The sequence below is a fragment of the Polypterus senegalus genome, chromosome 6 (genome assembly GCF_016835505.1).
Source record: "Polypterus senegalus isolate Bchr_013 chromosome 6, ASM1683550v1, whole genome shotgun sequence".
In the NCBI taxonomy this organism is placed as follows: domain Eukaryota; kingdom Metazoa; phylum Chordata; class Cladistia; order Polypteriformes; family Polypteridae; genus Polypterus; species Polypterus senegalus.
In genome coordinates, this window is record NC_053159.1 from 69,936,479 (window position 1) to 69,956,797 (window position 20,319).

A 20,319-nucleotide genomic window follows, 5' to 3' on the forward strand; every position below is an offset into this window, starting at 1 on the left:
TAATAGCCTAATTATGATTGTGATTGGTACAGAGAGCTGTGTTCAGATGAGATTCAGTAAAATATATTTTTCAAATTAAAAAAAAGAAAGTGCAGACAAAGGTATAGCATCAAACACAATGGAAGTTGCTGTGAAGCACTTCTTTTTCTGCCAGTCACAGTTCACTGAATAAAGAGAGGAGACCATAAGTAAGGCCAAAATATTTCAAAGATATGAAAGATTTCTGGATGGAGAAATCGGTGGTTCAATGTGTTCTTTGAACTTATTAAATGTTTTAAGAACAACTGTGTGCTTTATCCCTGCCAGAATAGGTTAGTGGTGGTAATAGGCTAGTTTGGTATGTATAAATAAATAAATAATAAAAGTCTTGACGCCAACAACAATTTCACCTCAACAAACATCTAGTTGGCATGACAAAAGAGCACTGTGACCATTGTGGAAAGAAAAAATAATGTGCAGAGACAAATAAACACAGCTAATGGGCTATTGGTTTCATTTTGGATAGTTGCAGTGGAGAATGTGCAAATTATTTTTTAGATACTTTCAGTACAAACACAGCAAATCCCTTGCATGTTAAAATGTTATTGGCTTAATGTTTTGTGCCATGTGATGACTTCCCCCTGCTTTTGAAGAGTTTGTGAATAGTTTTAAACATAAGGCATGTTATGCTACAAATATAAATGTAACTTGTGACTTAGTATGGTGTATTAATATCTTATAAGTAATGGTTTGTATATTTCCGTGTTTGTAGTCTGTGTGTGAAAATTAAGCCTTTTAAAAATCAAATCAAGATATGTCCAGCTTAATCGCTACCTGCAGCAGTTACTATTGACATATGAACTGGTACAACTTTTTGATTCTTTGTGATTCTTCTTCATTTGTGTTATGTGTATGTGTTTCTCCTTGTGTTGTATATTTTGTTATGCTACATATATATAATTTGTATTATTAAAAAAGTCTTTGCAGTAAGTAAAAGTAACTTGGACGAGGATTACTGGCTGTTCTCATTTATTGACGCACACACTTTTCCTCTGTGCATTTGTCACTATGTTCTTTTGTCTGTGTACTTCTGTGTGGCAGAGATAAGATTAGCCCTCAGTGGCCCTGAATTGGATTATGCAGGTTTAAGATTGTTATGTTCAATTTTCATGTGTTTGATAAAATCTCTCCTTAGCTTTGTCTCCTACCAGTGTTTTCTCTTTGTAGGGGACAAACGGGTTCATCTTTAATGGGTTCCCCAAACCACCCAAACTGGCTTCTCTTGATCAGGAGGAGAAATGTTTTTATTCAGCCACTAACTGAGTATGAACATGAACTTGATTTTGGTGGATTACTGTGATCTCATAATTTGTAACTACCCAAAGCTTATGAATGTAGGTAAGGATAGGAATATAGATTAAATGAAAAGCTTTCTGTGAATACCTAAATCCCACTTCACCACTAGCTTTACACTGAATGCTGTATTTCTAGTGCTGCACTAGTTCTTTGATTAATCTCATGATTGCCTACACCATTACTTTTGAAAAGGTCCAATATACAGTACTTATTTTACTCAGCAACAGATGAAACTCTCAAGTCTGCAAAGTGGTCCTTATCACAGATTTGGTAGTTTTTGTATCCTGTCTGAATCTCCCAAATAGCAAAGACAGAAAAAGTGTACTCTTTGTGAAATCCAGGACCCACCTAAAATTATTTAACTGATCATTAAGTATAATAACACCAAACACAGACAAATAGAGAATGGCACCCAGTAAGTTTGAGGACCCTATAGCCTTTAAATACCTACCAAAGAATACATTATTATAAGCTTTCTCTAAGTCTACAAATGACATTTAGATAAAACTGGTATACTTTAAGTGAAAACCAATGTGATAACTACATTGCAATGCATATGCATGTGGTGCATTTAATTTTTGCATCTCTTTATTGTTCTATAATTAAAAACATACTAATCTGGCATGAAAATTGTGTGCCGTAGTGAAAAGCAAGGGATCATTTGGTTGATGTGTTTTTAATCAAGACATGATAAAACCGTGCCAAAATTAATTGCACCACATGCATTTGTATTGCAGTGTAGTTAACAAATTGCATATCTGTAATGCCTGTCAATTAAACAATAAAGTGGCTGATCTGGTGTTTTATGGCCAAGGTGAAGTCTACCCTTTTGGATACTGCAATCTAGACATCAAGGTTACTGATATAGTTGCCATTGTTTTCATTTTTTATTTTCAATTATTGATACTCTCCATGCCAGTGCACACAAAAACTAGTAAGCTACCATTAGGTAGCATGTAAACTGATTCAAGGTTCATCACACATTAGTGGGGAAGACAAGTTTATTTACATACAATTATGCTGTTCTCACTCCTGCTGGCCAAACCTTACTTTTCCTTTTTTATTTTTTTATTGTGAAGCTGTTTTTATTGGCAGAGCAAGGGGAAGTTGTAAGAATGGGGAAATGTCACGTTTTAATGAGCTTCAGATAGGACTGATCTCGAATTGTCCTTCCTAATTGAGAATGCTGAGCACCAAGATAATGCAGTTAGGGAGCAATCAAACCTTATTGGTTGTATCAAAGAGAAACAAGGCTCCTAATGCTGTGCTGATGTACTTTTGATGCTTTTACTTTTGGAATGTAGTAATTGGAAAATGATTATCCAAACAAATACTTTTGAAGTGCAATAGTGACACTTGGGTCTGTGCTAGTGTCCTTTTTTGGCTCACAAGTGAAAACTTTGATCACACACCAGTCATGAAGTAAAATAAATAATTACAAAGCAAGAAGTGCAGTTGCATACAGTTAGACTTTGAATTCATTGTAATACTTGCTGGACAACACCTGCCTTAATTTCACTGGTAAATATGGCATAACAGAAAGAATGTGTTGTAAGAAAGGTGCTATATTGTGCCTGACCTGACACAGACTAGACACGGAGGCACACGTAAAAGAAGCAAACTGTTTATTTCTCTTCACCTGTGGGGCACGTCTTCCCCGTAATCCCCACAGGCACAACACAGTTCCAAGCACAGCACCAACAAACACAAAGCACTGTTCCTTTTCACCACCACGCCTTCCAGGCAACCTTGTCCTCCTCCACCCAACTCTGGCCGCTGAGTGGTGGTCGCTGGCTTCTTTTATTGGGTATCCGGGTGTGGCAAAACCAGTGTCCAAAAGGGGCCAGCAGCTCCTGCTGCAGCACCCCCTGGCAGCACCAGCGGAACCCAACAGGGCTGCACCAAACTCCAACCCCCATGAAGTCCCGAGGAAGTCTGAGACACCGCTGCAACCCAGGGAGGCTGCCATCTAGCGTCCAGGAGGAGATGTTGTGTTTCCCATGTTTGCTCCCCTAGTACGTATGCTGCAGGGGCTCCCCAGCGGGGCATCGGCCCCAGTCATCCGTCACAGTGTATAGGGACTGAATACTCATCCATACAGCATATTTCATATTTTCTTTTTCTTAGTTTTTTTTTCTAACACGAAACAATTTAAAATAATGTTTTTGAGTTTCAGTTTGTTTAAATAAGAGTATTGCAGAGATCACAGTTTTGGGGCATTTTTCATTAATATGATTCATTTGTTCAAGTTATTGAATACTGTTTCAAGACATTTAAAACTGTTGCATAAACCTTTATAAATGTCACTGACATGTTACTAAATATAAAGTCAATTATCAGAATATGTTACCAGTGTAGTATGTTATTAATTGCACTGTCATCTTTGCATTTAATTGCATTGGTATCTGCAACTTTTTATCTTGTAAAAATCAATTTTCTAATAAAATATAATAACAGTTTAAGTCAAAAATGTAATTATGCAATTAAGCAAAATTTGTCTTTTTGTTATGTTCTCTTTAAGGAGCTGAGTGGGAGCAGCAGCACTGCTTTCTTCCCAATTGTTTCTGCTCTCAATTACTGTACCGTGGTGTGTCTACCTTATCTCTGCTAGATGGCCACCAGAGGGAGTGCTCGGCCCAATGGCCTGGCTCAAACCAAGATTTGCCAATTTAAACTTGTGCTTCTGGGTGACATGGCAGTAGGCAAGTCGAGTCTAGTTCTACGATTTGTCAAAGGACAGTTTGATGAATTTCAGGAAACCACTATAGGAGGTAAGTGGCCAGAGTGAGATACACACACGCATGCACATTTATATATCCTTATGTATATAGAGAATGGGAGGATCATAAAATTTCTACCTTTGGGCTCTTCATTTTTTTCATTTTTAATTCCTTTTATGATTTGTTCATGTACTGCTGTGTATATACTGTTTATTTTGAATACTGAACTAATTTGGATTTCTTACTTAGTTTCTAAACGATTGTAATCATAAGGAAAAGTGTTTTGTCTTCAGCATTTTACTTTTAGTGTTGTATGTTATTTTGCTATATTTGTGAATATGTACTGCTCTCTGGGGTATGAAAGTGAAATATATGTATAATTTGAAGTGGATATAATTGGAGGCTCAAAGTGTTCTTTCCCAGCTACAAATTTTTCCGCATAGAGAAATTCCCTTAGATTTAAGCTTAGATTTAATTTATCAGTTTATGTTTAATGAAAGATGTGATGTGAAGGTGCATCTTGAAGTGCATCATTGCATGGTAATGTCCCAGACACTGCTGTGAAACCACTTGACCACTAAGTTTCAAAAACTGTTGCACACAAGGTCAGATAGTTTTTGCATTGTTAAAGGGAGCAGGAGCATGTTACTGCTGCAGCTGGTGCATGGCAAAAGCCCACCTTGAATAGAACTTGCTTTCGCTCACACCTGTAGTTAGGCATTCAGAGTTTGCAGAGCACAATGGTAGCATGTATTTAGATATTAAAGAAAAGCTTTGGCAAGAAAACCAGAAGGCATCAGATTGTGCCGGAGTGTGTCAAAAGTGCAAGAAGTCAGTTCCCTGTTGTGACCATTAACATCCTGCAAGAAGTAACATCCTGCTAGGTATGTAATTTTTAAACATGCAGAGTCAGTTTATAGTGAAACAGAACTAATACTGAAAATGTAAATGCAGTTGGTTTTATACCCTAAGCTTAAACTTATTTTCACACAGTTTATTCTCTTTGTGTTTTTTTTAATTTTATACATATCCCTTAAGGTACAACTTCTTCTCACATGCCTTTGCCACATCAGATTTTGCTCTTGGTGTCTGTGCTTTAGTAAATTATTATTTTTTGCATACTTCTTATTCAGGCTGGGTTATTCTTCCTCTTGGTTTTACTCCATGTGACTGACCAAAATAGTAAATCAATTAATGCATTACTTTAATATTTTTTTAATTTTCAGCTGCTGTTCTACAGCTACCTAATTATACAGTCTACTATATTCCATTTTTATTTTTTACTAATTTCTTTCATATAACAAATTCCATTACAGCACCAAACTACATAATCCCCTCAGCCTTATCATTTCTGGTGTTAAACACACACTAAAGTGTATCCCACTTTTTTCATTTCATCTTGTTGCACCTCCTTCTGTTCAACACCTTAACCACTTCACCAGTATATTGCATGCCACTCCTAGTATAACATGCAACAATCCCTACTTCCATTATAACACTCCTCCCTCTAACATTCTCCCCTTCATCTCCTTGTCATCAAACTAGCATTTCCACAGTGCTGTCTAAGAAAGGTCTCAGAACTGTCATAAATGGTATTTGCATCTGGGGTCCACCAAATAATAGTTTGCTGCATCCTGCCCGCGAGATACTTTGACCTATGTTCTTCATTTCATTTGTAATGTTCTTTTTAGGGGTGCTGCAGGAGAGTTTTAAGGGTCAAGTACCCTTCCTGTTTTTAGTCACTTTTTTGCAAAACAAAGAAGGCTGGCAATCCTATCGTTATCTCAAGTCACTGCCATAATCCGCCCATAAATTAGGTTTACAATAAGAATCTAAACCATTCACCTACAATTTGTTATATAAACATCATAACAAAAGGTCTCCATTTTATTTATATATATATATATATATATATATATATATATATATATATATATATATAATTTTGTCAAATGTTTAAAAAATGTAATTTTCATTAGTTTTGTAACAAGTAATGTAAATTGTTGCATGCAGTTAACATTGGTTCTTGACTTTTTTTTTAACTTCTATAGAGATATTTTTCCATTGTCATTAAATTTTTTATTACTTTAATTTTCTTACTTTTAATGTGTACACATTAATATCAGAATGTCTGATATTTCTTGTAGTGTATATAGTACACAAAAATTTTTTAGAAACTCTTAACACAAATGGCAGTCATTTTTGCATACCACATGCACAAAAACTAATAAGGTAATGAATGTGTAAATACACATTTTGTTTGATTTGCACATTTTACTAACCTCATTTTCCATTTTCAGCTGCATTTCTGGCCCAGTCTGTCTGTCTGGATGACACAACTGTAAAGTTTGAAATCTGGGACACTGCAGGGCAGGAGCGATATCACAGTCTAGCACCAATGTATTACCGGGGAGCTCAGGCTGCAATTGTTGTATTTGATATCACAAAACCAGTAGGTATACTTTTTTCCTCTTTTATGTAATATAATTTTAATTTAAATTGAAAACCACAATTATCTTTTGATCAAAGACTTTTACGCCAGAGCAAAGTTATTCAGATCTCAAAATTTTTCAGTGGCTACAGTCATTTGGCCTAATCAGTTTATCAATTTAAATTGGTTTTGGCTTTTAAATGTGCTGTTTCATTAGATATTTTGCTGTGTGGTAAGTTTCTTCCAGTGCACATATTGTTTTTCCAGGCAAATTAACAAGATGGATTGGAGAATATTTTTCTTCTTTTCAAAATGTTTTATTAAAAGTTGTCACATAGCAATGAACACAAAAAAAAGATAAATGTCATTTTTTGTCAATTTTGCTTTAGATGTTTAATAATAGTCTGCCTAGATGACAAAGAAATGTCACTAAACTGCTAATTTTAAGAGGTTGTAGGAATTAATCCACCTCTTTGTATTTTTGGTTGTATAACTGATGCTAGTGTCCTTTTGGGAAGCATGTCTTATTCATGGATAAAGTCTTTTGGTTACTGGGGAAGATTATTCTTAAGAATTTGCCTATATTTAGGTCCATTTGTTTTTTAATTTAGCAATTTCTAGTTATTTGCAGTATGTTGTGACTGCCACATGATTCTTGCTTGTCCACTTGATTAATGCAAAAAAATTAAAAAGGGCATATAAGAAACTATGAAAACACATAAAGTGATATTCTAATATGTGGTATGGTACAACAATACAACATAAAGACCAAGTAAAAAACATTATTTTATCTTTAAAACTGTTAAAAATCCTGCTAGTGTAAAGCATTCCAGTACTACAACAGAACCACCAGCATCATTTATTATTGGTATGATGTTGCATATTTGATAAACTGCTCACGTTTTGCACAAGTTAAAGTTCTTGTAAACTCACAACATTACATACTGTCTAGTGCAAGTGCTCTTTGAATTGAGATTAAATAGTGTATTTGTCATTTTGTTTATTGGATCCTTAACGATTTCTGAAACTGGATTTTTTTGGTTGCTCAAATTTAGAAGATAGCAGGTACTATTTTACGGTGGAATGTTCCATTATAATGTTCCATGTGGAGTTTTCATGCGTTTCCAGTGTTTGCTTGGGTTCTTCCAGTGTACTCCAAAATTCCAGACACTTCCAGGTTAGATTGCTTACTAATTCTAAATTGACCCTTGTGAAATGAACAGCCTCAACACACGCAAAAAGGTTTGGGGCAGCCACCCACATATTGTCCCTGGCTGCAAAAGGGTTTAGAATGAGCGCTCATGTACACTGAATCGAGTCCTGAACTGAACTGAATTACTCTTCAAAACATGGCGGCTTTAAAAGCCATGACCAGAAGAGACAATGTGGATCGGGAAGTGACGTTCCTCTAATCAGGTCTGAGCTTCGGCTCGATATCTACAGGGTGGTCCAGATCTAATTATGCAATTTTCATTACGCTATAACTTATTAGGTTTATTACATAGAGAATTCACAAAAAATTCTTTTTGTTGTCGATAGATGGCAATACCTGCCCTGCATTCCAAAATGGTGGGGAGACAGTTGTCAGTCGAGCAGCAATTCTTTTGTCTTGTATTGTTTTCCTGCATTGCATTAAAAGCTTTATAATTAGATCTGGACCTCCCTATATGTATACCTGTATACCTGCATGCTAGACTACCTGGACCTTTCTTTATCCTGTTTTACCTCTTTATATTTTGTGTTGCCCTTGTATGCTGCATCATATTTTATCTTTTTATATTTATCTTTTTGTATTCACTGTTGTCCTTTACATTAGTGTACTTTGCAAATAAAGTAAATTCTGATTCTGATAATCCAGTTCAGAGTTACAGGGTAGAAACCTATCCAGGCAACATCTTGATGAGGTCAAGGTATACTTCTGCACTCATGCACACATGCATTCACTCTCTTATATGGGACCAATTTAGTTTGCCAACACAGATATCATTGGATAATCAAATGAGGATTCTAGTTTCTGTAGATAGACCTATAAAGACTCAGAAAGAATATGCAACCTTCATACAGACATTAGTCAGGATTTGAATCCATGATACTATAGCTGTTTTTTGGAATAATATTTTGTTAATTCTTTTTTTGGTTTCATTTTGTCTTTATTGTATTCATGCAATGTTATGATGTTTAGTAATCATTAATATTTTTGTGTTTTGTTAATGATATATGCAGTTTATTTAGTTTTTTGCCCTGTCTCTTTTATAAACAGGCAAAGGAGGCAGGGCCACCTGATCATATATATAGTTAGTATTTAAAGCGAAGATCCTGTGTAACTTGCCTTGCATTTGTGTTCTTTATTTCTGTTTTGTGGTCTGTGCTTCATTTTCTGATTTATTGGATTCTGACCTCTGCTTTTGGGATACCTTGTTGTTTACTGGACTTTGTTTTGGATTTTTCTTCTTAAGGCAAAAGGCAAAAAACTATTTTGTGAGTGGGTAGATGAGTGTGCCCTGTGGTTAACTTGGCACACTTTAGAACAGTCTAAATGAAAACAGGCCTTTCAGCCCAACAAAGCTCGCCAGTCCTATCCACTTAATTCTTCTAAAAAAACATCAAGTCTAGTTTTGATAGTTCCTAAACTCTTACTATCTAATACACTACTTGTTAGCTTAGTCCAATGCCCAACCTCTCATGTGGCACCTTATCAAATGCTTTATGCAAGTCGAGATAAATAATATCATATGCTCCAGTTTGATCATATCATTTTGTTACTTCCTCACAGAATTTCAGTAAAACACAACCTCCTGAATCTTCTGAACCCATGCTGACTGTTCAGAAAAACTCATGTACTTGCCATGTGGTACTCAATCTAATCCTTATTAATTCCTTCCATTAATTTTCCTGTGATGCATGTTAAGTTTTCTTGGATCTGCCCGGTCACCCTTCTTATATAGTGGGATAATATTTGCCATTTTCCAGTTCTTTGGAATCTCCCTAGTGAGCAGTGACTTCCTAAAAATATGTGTCAAGGGTTTATATATGTGCTTGCTAGACTCTTAAGGACTTGAGGGTAAATATTATCTGGTCCTGGTGATTTGTTTGATTTCAGCCTATTTAATCTGAGCAGCACTTCTCCCTCTACCAATTTCCAAATCTTTCAGTACCTCCTTAGTAGCCCTATTTACTGCCGGGAGGTTATCCACTTCCTCACTTGTGAAGACCTTAGAAAAATGCATCTGCTATTTCACTGTCAATCTTTTAATTCCCCTTTACTATTTCTGTTGCACTTCACCTCCCCCTTGACTGTTCTTTTATTACTAAAATACTGAAAGAATCTCTTAGGGTTGTCTTTCGTCTTATCTGCTATATTCCTCTCCAACTGTCTTTTAGCCTCCTTCATAATGGTTGCCCTCATGTTCTCATACGCTGTATGATTCACTTTGGATTTATTAGTCTTGTATGCCTTATATAGCCTTTCTTTCCTTTGCAGCTTGTTTTTTTAACTCTTTATTAACCCACTGTGGATTTTTTTTTTAATTTCCTATTAATTCCAAATTTAGGTATCTTGGGTTCGTTCTTGCTCTGTGTTCACGACCACTTTCTGTGATACCATTCTGGGCAAAGCAAGTTCAAAAAATGGTGAATTTCTTTTTTTGACATGAATACCTGGTAAAGGCATTATACTAATATAGTATACATTAAAATTTTTAATATGTTTCTAACAGTAATGTTAATGTAGATATATTCAGCCATGTTTTAATATATATTTAGTTTGATTCTGCAGCATCTTCTTGATCTTTAATTATTTCCTTTTAGGAAACCTTTGAGCGTGCAAAAGCTTGGGTTAAAGAGCTACAAAGACAGGCCAGCCCAAATATTGTTATTGCACTTGCTGGGAACAAGTCTGACTTGGCCGAAAAGCGTATGGTAGAATACGAGGTATGTTTATAATAACCAATTAATTAAAGCAAGCGTAATTGTAGGGTGGAAATTCAATATTAGCCAATTGTTCTAGCAATACACATGCACGCATGTATGTATGTACTTGTTTTGTTTGTATGTGTATATATGTACAGTTGTGCTCATAAGTTTGCATACCCTTGCAGAATTTGTAAGATGTGTAAAATACTTTAAAGAAAAGACAATTGATCAGCCAAAAGACATTTTCATTTACTTTTAATGGAATCCAAGTTAAACTGTAAGGCATCACAGAATAGAACAACCAATAAACAAAACCAATAAACAAAACATAGTAATAAGGAAAATAATGAGATGGTCCCTGTTCAAAAGTTTGCATATCCTTAGTTCTTAATACTGTGTATTGCCCCCTTTAGCATCAATGATGGCATGCAGTCTTTGGTAGTGGTTGTGGATAAGGCCCTTGATTTTTTCTGGAGGTACAGCTGCCCATTTTTCTAGGCTAAAAGCCTCCAAGTCCTGTAAATTCTTGGGTTGTCTTGCATGAACTGCACATTTGAGATCTTCCCAAAGTGGCTTAGCAAAATTGAGGTCAGGAGACATTCACTTTTCCCTGCTGTAGCCACTGAAGGGTCAACTTGACTTTGTGTTTTTGATCATTGTCATGTTGGAATGTCCAAGTGTACCCCATGTGCAGCTTCCAGACTGATGAATGCAAGTTGTCCTCCAATATTTTTGGGTAAGATGCCACATTCATCTGCCATCAATTTTCATTAAGTTACTGGTGCCACTGTAGCTTACATATCCTCAGAACATAAGAGTCCACCTCCATGCTTCACAGTAGCGATGGTATATTTTTCGTCATGGGCCTTGTTGCATTATCTCCAAACATAGCATTTTTGATTATAATCGTAAACTTTTATTTTGGTCTTGTCACTCTAAATGACTTTGTTCCAGAAGTTTTGAGGCTTGTCTAGATGCTGTTTGGCTCATTGTAAGTGGGCTGTTTTGTGGCATTGGCACATGAATGGCTTTTTTCTTACTCATTTTTGTTCAATTACCTCCTTATTGTGCATCTTGAAACAGCAACATCATTTGTTTGCAGAGAAGCCTGTATATCGGGTGAAGTGGCTTGTGGGGTTTTCCAGACACCTCAACAAATGATGCTGGCAGTTGTGGCTGAAATCTTATTTTTTCTACCTGATTGTGGCTTGGTAATAACAGAACCCCTAACTTTCCACTTTTCTATCAGAGTTTAAACATTACAGACAGGCATTTTCAGATCTGCAGAATTTTTTTTATACTTTTACTGATTTATACAAATCAACAACCTTTTTTCACAGGTCCTTTGACAGTTGTTCTTCTTCTCCCATAGCTCAGTATACAGCAAAGTCAGTGCAGCTCTGCATTAATTTAAATTGAAACTGATTACAATCAAAGAGGTTGCAGATGTGGACACTCTCTCTTAATTACCCTTAATTTGAACCTGTATGTGTGTCAATCAGTGTATATATTATCAGTCCCAGCATTCAAGGGTATGTAAACTTTTGATCAGGCCCATTTTTGTGATTTCAGTTATCACTATGGTTTAAAAAGGCCAGACACAATTATGTGATAATGAATTGCTTTGCCTAATCATACTCCCTAATTAATAGGAAAGCTTTCTGCATGATTACTTATGTTTTAGAAGTTCTACCAGGGTATGTAAACTTAAGAGCACAACCATATATATATATATATATATATATATATATATATATATATATATATATATATATATATATATATATATATATATATATATATATATATATATGAAGTATCCATACTAATAAAAGGCAAAGCCCTCACTCACTCATCACTAATTCTCCAACTTCCCGTGTAGGTAGAATGCTGAAATTTGGCAGGCTTATTCCTTACAGCTTACTTACAAAAGTTAAGCAGGTTTCATTTCGAAATTCTACGCGTAACAGTCATAACTGAATCCTACTTACGTACATATACATGGCAATAGCCTGCAGCTCGGTCACCGTGTGAGGCAGAGTTGCGTCCCCCATCACCACGCCTCCCACGTAGTTGCTTGCCTGCCTATATTGCATCCCCCATACCCACGCTTCCCATGTAATTAAGTGCCTGCCCATATAAGGCCGTCTGTCAGCAGCAATCCAATAGACACGCTGTTGCTAAATATTCGCAAGCAAATCAAAATGTTAATACCGGGAATGCCTGTTAAACATCTTAGATTCACGAGTAGAGATTTGGGTGGTGAGATGCCTGTCGAGGTGATCACTGTAATATTTATATGTCATTGAAATGTATTATTATCAGGCATGGTTTAGGCACCTATGTCATCAGGAAGACACAAGAAAAAGGGACCTCAAGGTTACTATTATGGAAGTAAATTTAGAGCACGGATGCCGTGAATGTAAGAGCTGTAATAAATAAAGTTCTCCTGTATACTTTAAAAGAAAGTCTATCCATCATTTAATTCTTCACAATTTGTGAAAATAATTTCCTGGTCTGATACCGCTTGATTTCTTTCTGCTGTAAATTGCAGATAGTTGGGTCAGAATTTGGGAAACAAAAGCATTATGATTCCTTGGATTGATGCCATCTTGTGCCAGTGGTGCAAGTTGGTGGTAGGTAGTATAATGGTGAGAAGAATGTTTTCTTGACACACTTAAACTCCTTAACATTACATTTATTCTCAAAAAAAAAAAAATGTTTTGCCTAATCACATTTTTATTGCTTTGCCCCCTGCTCACTTTGCTCGCCAACCCCCAGGTTTGTTTTTTCAGATATACAATTTAAAGAGACTGTGTTTTTCATGGGAATTATTACATATGCATTATATTCACTTTTACTTTAAAACTTCATTAAAAATAATATTTGGAATTAACTATTCTGATAGTCTACCACTGTGAAATTTTCCTCTGCTGTTATCTGTTTTACTTTGATTCGTCTATTTCTTCTGGAATTGCTGCATTGTTAAATCTTCTGTTTCTAACATTTCTTTTATGATCGAAAGAGCCACTTGTTCATTTGACTTTTTGGATAATGTTCCTTTGAACGCTTCCCATAATTGTAAAGCATCAACTTCACCCGTCATTATTAAGTACACAAAGAAGTGTCTTAATTTGTCAGGCATCATAACAGAAGCGGCATCAGACTTCATTTCAAACATACAGTCGTCCAATTTACATAACCCAGCTGCTCGTGCTGCTTCTTGAAAAGTACCGTACTTCGTTCCATTTATAGTTAGAACATCTTTATATGACGTTGCTCCTTTCGATTCACGTAACAACAATTTTAAATGAAACCGTTCGATACCTTTTGGTGATACAATATTTAATTATGCAACAATTAAATTTTCTTGGATACCACACTCTTTTTTTGTTTTTGCCATGTGTAATGTTGAGGAATTTGCGCATACGTATATGCTTTTGCATTTCCGTCTGTTTTATTAAGTTCAAAATAAGCCAATAATTTTGTATTTCTATTTTTCATTACCTTTAAAGTTTCTGCTTCTTCGCCCTCTTTGAATTGAATCATATTCTGACCTGGTAAATGAATCAATAATAATTCAACAGAATGACTTCGACAGTTCATTGGCAATTCCATTAAATGCCAACCGTTTTCCATTGCACTGACGTACCGAGTATCTAAATATGCTTGAACTTTGTCCTGAGACTGTTCTTTTGATAAAGTTACGCATACTCTATTGTGCTTTTTATGCATGTACTTGTAGGTGCACTTAAGACTCATAACTGATGCACAATACTTGACATTAATATGATAATTATGGAGCATCACAATTTTACCATCTTTCTTTCTGTGATAAGTGTGTTCATGACAATTATCTCTTCAGTGATAATCAGTAAAGCCAGCCTTTAGTCATATCTGTAACAAACGCTTTTGAACACTTCTGTAAACACTTTTTTTCTTCCCAACATACTGAATCTTTTAAATGAGGTCCATGAGACACTTGTTTAATAACTTTGTACCAAAATTCAGGATAGGTTTGTCTGTTTGGAATTTCAGCACAGACAAAGCAATCTACATCATCAGTAGTTAATAATTTATTTTGCAAAGTAACCAATTAAAGCATATGAGACAAACCCCGTTTTTGAATTTTGATCATGTAAATGTACGCTCTGATTTGACAGAACACCGTTTCGAATTCATTCAGTAAAAATAAAATTTTCTGATAAAACAATCTACTTACGAAAGTGGGAATATCCAGAGCCGGTGTAGCCGGTGGGATTGTTCTCAAGAATCTGCGGATTTCTGGCCATTGTGGATTGCACATCATTGTAAATCTGGCCGACCGATAGTTTTGGGATATTGCCAATGCATTATGATATAACTGTTGCAATGCTCTTGGACTACCTTGATATGATGATGTTAATATTACTGCTTTTACCTATTTTGAATTTGTCTGAACTATTGATATTTGAATTTTGAACGTGATCAATGAGAACTTGCATATGTTTCTTTGTAGGTTTTGCTTGATTAGATTTAATAAAGAAGAGACGATCGGCTTAATAATGTAACTGAGAGGTTAGATGACCATAATCTTGTTTGAAAATATTTGTAAGTACGGTGTGAATTTGTTTCCAAAGGATGTCAGTATGACGTATTTTGCGGGATGTTAAAGTGTCTCTTTGACTCTCTGTCTCTCTTCAAAAGATCATGTCTTTTCAAGTTTTTTTTTTAATAGAGGGATGTGCAAAACACTAAAAATACAAATTCATAAGCATGCATGCAAGTATAATAATAATGCAAATAAAAATAATAATAAAATAAACAGCACACTGCACGTGTGTGTGACATGAGTGTCACTTTTGAATTATCAGAATTACTTTAGGTTTCACTGACTGTTTCAGTTTCATTGCCTGATGACAGATTCACCTCATTATCACTGTTGATGATTGGTGTTTCTTAAAAGATGCTATTATGAGGATCGGTAAAGAAGCATACTGTATACCCCGTTCACCGGCTAACGCTCGGCCTGACGCTTATGCAAGACATACCTGTACCAGTGGCCAAATAGTGGTGTTGGCGCTTTTATAGCCTGAGTAATCCATGGGTCTTAGTGTGAGACACATCAATACCATTGGCCGAGTGCCACTCGGTGCACTCCAGGTGTTTGTTAACCTATTTCCAGGAGCACTTCCGGGTGGCAGCTCCCACGGAACCCAACAGGGCTGTATCACACTCCAGCTCCCATGGAGCCCTGCGGGAGTCTGAGGCACTGCTGCAACCCAGGGGGGCTGCCAACTTATGCTCCAGGGGAGTGTAATGCTCTAGATATCCTCCCTCCTCTGATCCTTCCAGCATGGAGGGGTCCCGGCTAGGCATGGGCCCTGGCCGTACGTCACATATGTTATAGTATCTTCCAAATAATACAGAGTACATGAGACATGTTTCGCCCTTATTGTGGCTCGTCAGGTGTATGCACTTTTGCATCCCCTTTTGCAGATCAAGCTTTGGGCGTCAGTGTCCTGAGATGAAGCCTCTGACATTCTGCCATGGCAGCCGGTTCGCTTATTTGACAGGGTGAAGATTGGAGCATTATATTCTTGGGTCTGGATCTTAATCTGAGATTTGAGTGGTTACCTACCAGGTAACGTTGTGTTTGGTCAGCCAGTTGGCAAGTATCCGCCATGTCCTCTCAGTTGAGAGAAGCAGATCATAGACATGTTATACAGTATCTGTCCAAATTATGTATATACAAGCTCAACCGGACACACATTTAAATGGGATGCAGTGCAAGTAAAATTAAAGGCTAATACTAAAAGTGAATCATATCTATCCAACGACAACCCCATTGATAGACATTTGGACATGAACCCAGCATATGCAGGTTTGAAAAGAAGATCATACACATAATAAATAAGACTTCATGACCAACACCCTCTGCACTCCACTTCATTAAACCCCCCCACCTACATCTACCTACGCTCCCCTCCATATTTGCTATATATTGCCTTGGATTCCTGTATTTCTAATCATTTTCCTCTGATTACTCCTGATAGGAGTTGAAAGCTGAGGAATAAATAACATAACAATTTTAAGATACGCAATTAATTTTATCCCTTTGTGGATTTCCAGCTACAAACATGTACACTTTCTCTCTTCAAGTACTGTCATGTGTACAGAGTATTATGAAATTCCTACTTGCATGTCTGACCAAAATGTTCTATATATCAAAATTAGGTTTATCAAAGTTCAAATATTCACTTTTATCAAAAAGTGCCATTATGTTCTGTTTTTTTGATAATTGCCTTTCTTATATTCTAAGGAAGCACAGACATATGCAGAGGATACCGGTTTACTTTTTATGGAGACCTCAGCTAAGACAGCCATGAATGTAAATGAGCTTTTTTTGGCTATTGGTAAGTGATAATCTTTTTAACAATGTAGCTATTAAAAAATAAATTGGTAAAAAATAAACTTTTTTAAAAAATCATATATTTCATTAGTACGCTTTGTGCTGAATGGTGTAAAAACATTGTAGAAACAGCAAGCATTTACTTTTGGATTAAGTTTATTATCGGTGGTTTGGACAGGTAGGTACATAGTACATTCGATCTAATTTATAGGTTTTTAACTGGATATTTGTAGCAACTTTTATATGTAATGTGACAGCTCTGTGATAGGTCTTTTGCCTCTTTTTTTTTGCAATGTAGCAGTAGCAGTCACACAGAATTAACCATTACTGGACGAGACACTGATCCATAATCTGCAGGCATTCTCATGAGCACAAAATTCATTTGGCACAGTTTAAATCTGCCAGTCAAACTTGTTGATCAGTGCATAAAAAATATGAACTCTGCAAAGAGAACATCCCAGACAGTTACATTAATGTATATTTAATATATTGATACACTTAGTTTAATATATTAATTATTAGTATATAAAATATTGAAGGGTTTCCTGAAAAACATTTTGGTCAACTGGCAACAGTGTTTGTCACTGGTACAAAGGAGGAAGTGTTTACTTGAAATTCTTTAGATGAGAAGTTTGCAGTGTGACATTTAATGACATACTATCTCCAAACCCAAGGTCACATTGAATCCATAGCTTGTGGACGAGGGAAGACATGGTAGGAGTCAAAAGAATTATCGGGTTGCCAGTCAGAATACCGTATTTAATCCAGTGCCTTTAAACACATAGAAAACAGGCGCACTATGGCACAAAAGCAACATAAACAATAGGTAATGGTCGCCTTAGACTGGTCTTTTATAAGAATACTGCTCAGTAGAGCGGCCTCACCTGGCGGAGTTGTGCAGTGTAGCTAGCTCAAGTCCAAATAAGACACTTCCTTCGGGGAATGTCCAGCTTTTATAGGGCTTCAGCCAGAAGGTTTGGGGCCAGTTGCCTTCACTGTGCATCTTCTCTGTGTTTTGGATGAGAAAAGAGATGATGCAATTATCGCCAGTGCCTCCTCTTGTCTTGGAGTGAGTGGTATTACATACCTCTGATGAGGCAAGAAGGTGATACTCAGATTTGCAAACTATTCTGAATAACTGTACAATTATAAAATGGTCCTTTTTCTGATCTTTTGGAATTTACAGTTTGTATCTATCTGCAGTTCATAAGTTCATTTAGAAATATTTTTTTCAATACGTAGTTCTTGTGTTTAATTTCATGTTGTTTTGTGTATTATCTTAAGTTAAGTTACTTTGGTAAATGTGTTTAGTGCTCTGGTGCTTTAAATGCGTGTCATACCTGAAGGTCCTCCACTAAAGGTATTTCAGAACCTAAGAGCATTTGGTAAGGACTGAGCAACAGCAGGACAATAAGAGAGGTAGATAAAAGAGGTGCTCATGCAAAAAGGTGTACTTTTATTGCCAAGTAAAGAATTAAAAACAGTTTCAAGTGTTCATTTTTCATAAATAAGTGCAACAATAAATAAGTGAAAACTGTATTATAATAAACTTCCACAGAGTGCAATTTAGTACAGCACATTGGCTGCTGTCTGCTACTTTCCCTCTTCACTCACTACTTTCATGAACTGACATCTCCTCAAGCGGGCACCCACATTTTAACAGAATTGACTGGGATATATTGCTTGGGTCACATAGTGAGAACATTGAAGAGGCTGTTGAATGCACAACTGATTACATTAACTTCTGTATGGACATTGTAGTTCCAGTAAGAACAGTATGCTGCTATGCTAACAACAAGCCATGGGTTACAAGTGACATCAAGGGCCTTTTGAACCAGAAGAAAAGGGCTTTTAAAGGTGGTGATCAGCATGAGCTCAAGTGCGTGCAGAAGGAACTCCGAGTCCAGCTCAGGGCGGCGAAAGAGCAGTACAGGAGAAAGCTGGAGCAGAAGTTGCAGAACAACAGCATGAAGGAAGTGTGGGATGGGATGAAGATTATCACTGGCTGCAGCTCAAAGCGGAGTGCCGCCATCGAGACAGACGTGGAGAGAGCAAACCAAATGAACAACTTCTTTAATAGGTTTGATCACAGTAACCCACTCTCACCTCGGAGTACTGCATCCACCAACCATCCTTCTGCTGATACCAGCATAGGCGAGACATCCCCACCCACAATTACAGCAGCCCATGTGAGCAGAGAGCTGAAAAGACTTCGTGCCAGCAAAGAAGCGGGTCCAGATGGTGTATCGCCACGACTGCTGAAGGCATGTGCGTTGGAACTGGGGAGTCCTCTACAGCGCATCTTCAACCTGAGCCTGGAACAGGGGATAGTCCCAAGGCTTTGGAAAACATCTTGTATCACCCTGTCCCAAAGGTATCACGTCCTAGTGAGCTGAATGACTTCCGCCTGTTGCTCTGACGCCACATCTGATGAAGACCATGGAGCGGCTGCTGCTTCACCACCTGAGGCCACAGGTCCGCCACGCCCTCGACCCTCTGCAGTTCGCATACCAGGAGAAGGTGGGAGCGGAGGATGACATCATCTATATGCTACACCGATCCCTCTCCCACCTGGACAGAGGCAGTGGTGCTGTAAGAATTATGTTTTTGGACTTCTCTAGCGCCTTCAACCCATCCAACCTCTGCTCCTTAGAGACAAGCTGACTGAGATGGGAGTAGACTCACACCTGGTGGCATGGATTGTGGACTATCTTACAGACAGACCTCAAAATGTGCGTCTTGGGAACTGCAGGTCTGACATTGTGTTCAGCAATACAGGGGCGCCGCAGAGGACTGTACTTTCTCCGGTCCTGTTCCTGACTCGGAGTCCTGCCACGTGCAAAAGTTCGCTGATGACACTGCCATTGTGGGCTGCATCAGGTGTGGGCAGGAGGAGGAGTACAGAAAGTTAATCAAAGACTTTGTTAAATGGTGCGACTCAAACCACTTACACCTTAACACCAGCAAGACCAAGGAGCTGGTGGTGGATTTTAGGAGGCCTAGGCCCCTCATGGACCCTGTGATCATCAGAGGTGACTGTGTGCAGAGGGTGCAGACCTTTAAATATCTGGGAGTGCAGCTGGATGACAAATTGGACTGGACTGCCAATACTGATGCTCTGTGTAAGAAAGGTCAGAGCAGACTATACTTTCTGAGAAGGTTGGCATCCTTCAACATCTGCAGTAAGATGCTGCAGATGTTCTACCAGACGGTTGTGGCGAGTGCCCTCTTCTACGCGGTGGTGTGCTGGGGTGGCAGCATAAAGATAAAAGACACCTCACACCTGGACAAACTTGTTAAGAAGGCAGGCTCTATTGTAGGATTAAAGTTGGACAGTTTAACATCTGTGGCAGAGCGACGGGCACTAATCAAACTCCTGTCAATCATGAATAATCCACTGCATCCACTTAACAGTGTCATCTCCAGACAGAGGAGTAGCTTCAGTGACAGACTTTTGTCACTGTCCTGCTCCACTGACAGACTGAGGAGATCGTTCCTCCCCCACACTATGCGAATCTTCAATTCCACCC

General features: G+C 37.4%; 1 protein-coding gene across 1 annotated transcript in view; it reads left to right on the plus strand.

Annotated features, from left to right (window-relative positions):
- Positions 1–20,319, plus strand: part of rab5b (RAB5B, member RAS oncogene family) — a 78,818-nt gene that overhangs the window by 39,922 nt on the left and 18,577 nt on the right. The window contains exons 2-5 of the mRNA XM_039756301.1: positions 3,857–4,106; positions 6,356–6,507; positions 10,294–10,416; positions 16,700–16,793. Of these exons, the coding sequence (XP_039612235.1) occupies positions 3,947–4,106; positions 6,356–6,507; positions 10,294–10,416; positions 16,700–16,793 (529 nt within the window). The 5' untranslated portion in view covers positions 3,857–3,946. The remainder of the gene's footprint in view (positions 1–3,856; positions 4,107–6,355; positions 6,508–10,293; positions 10,417–16,699; positions 16,794–20,319) is intronic.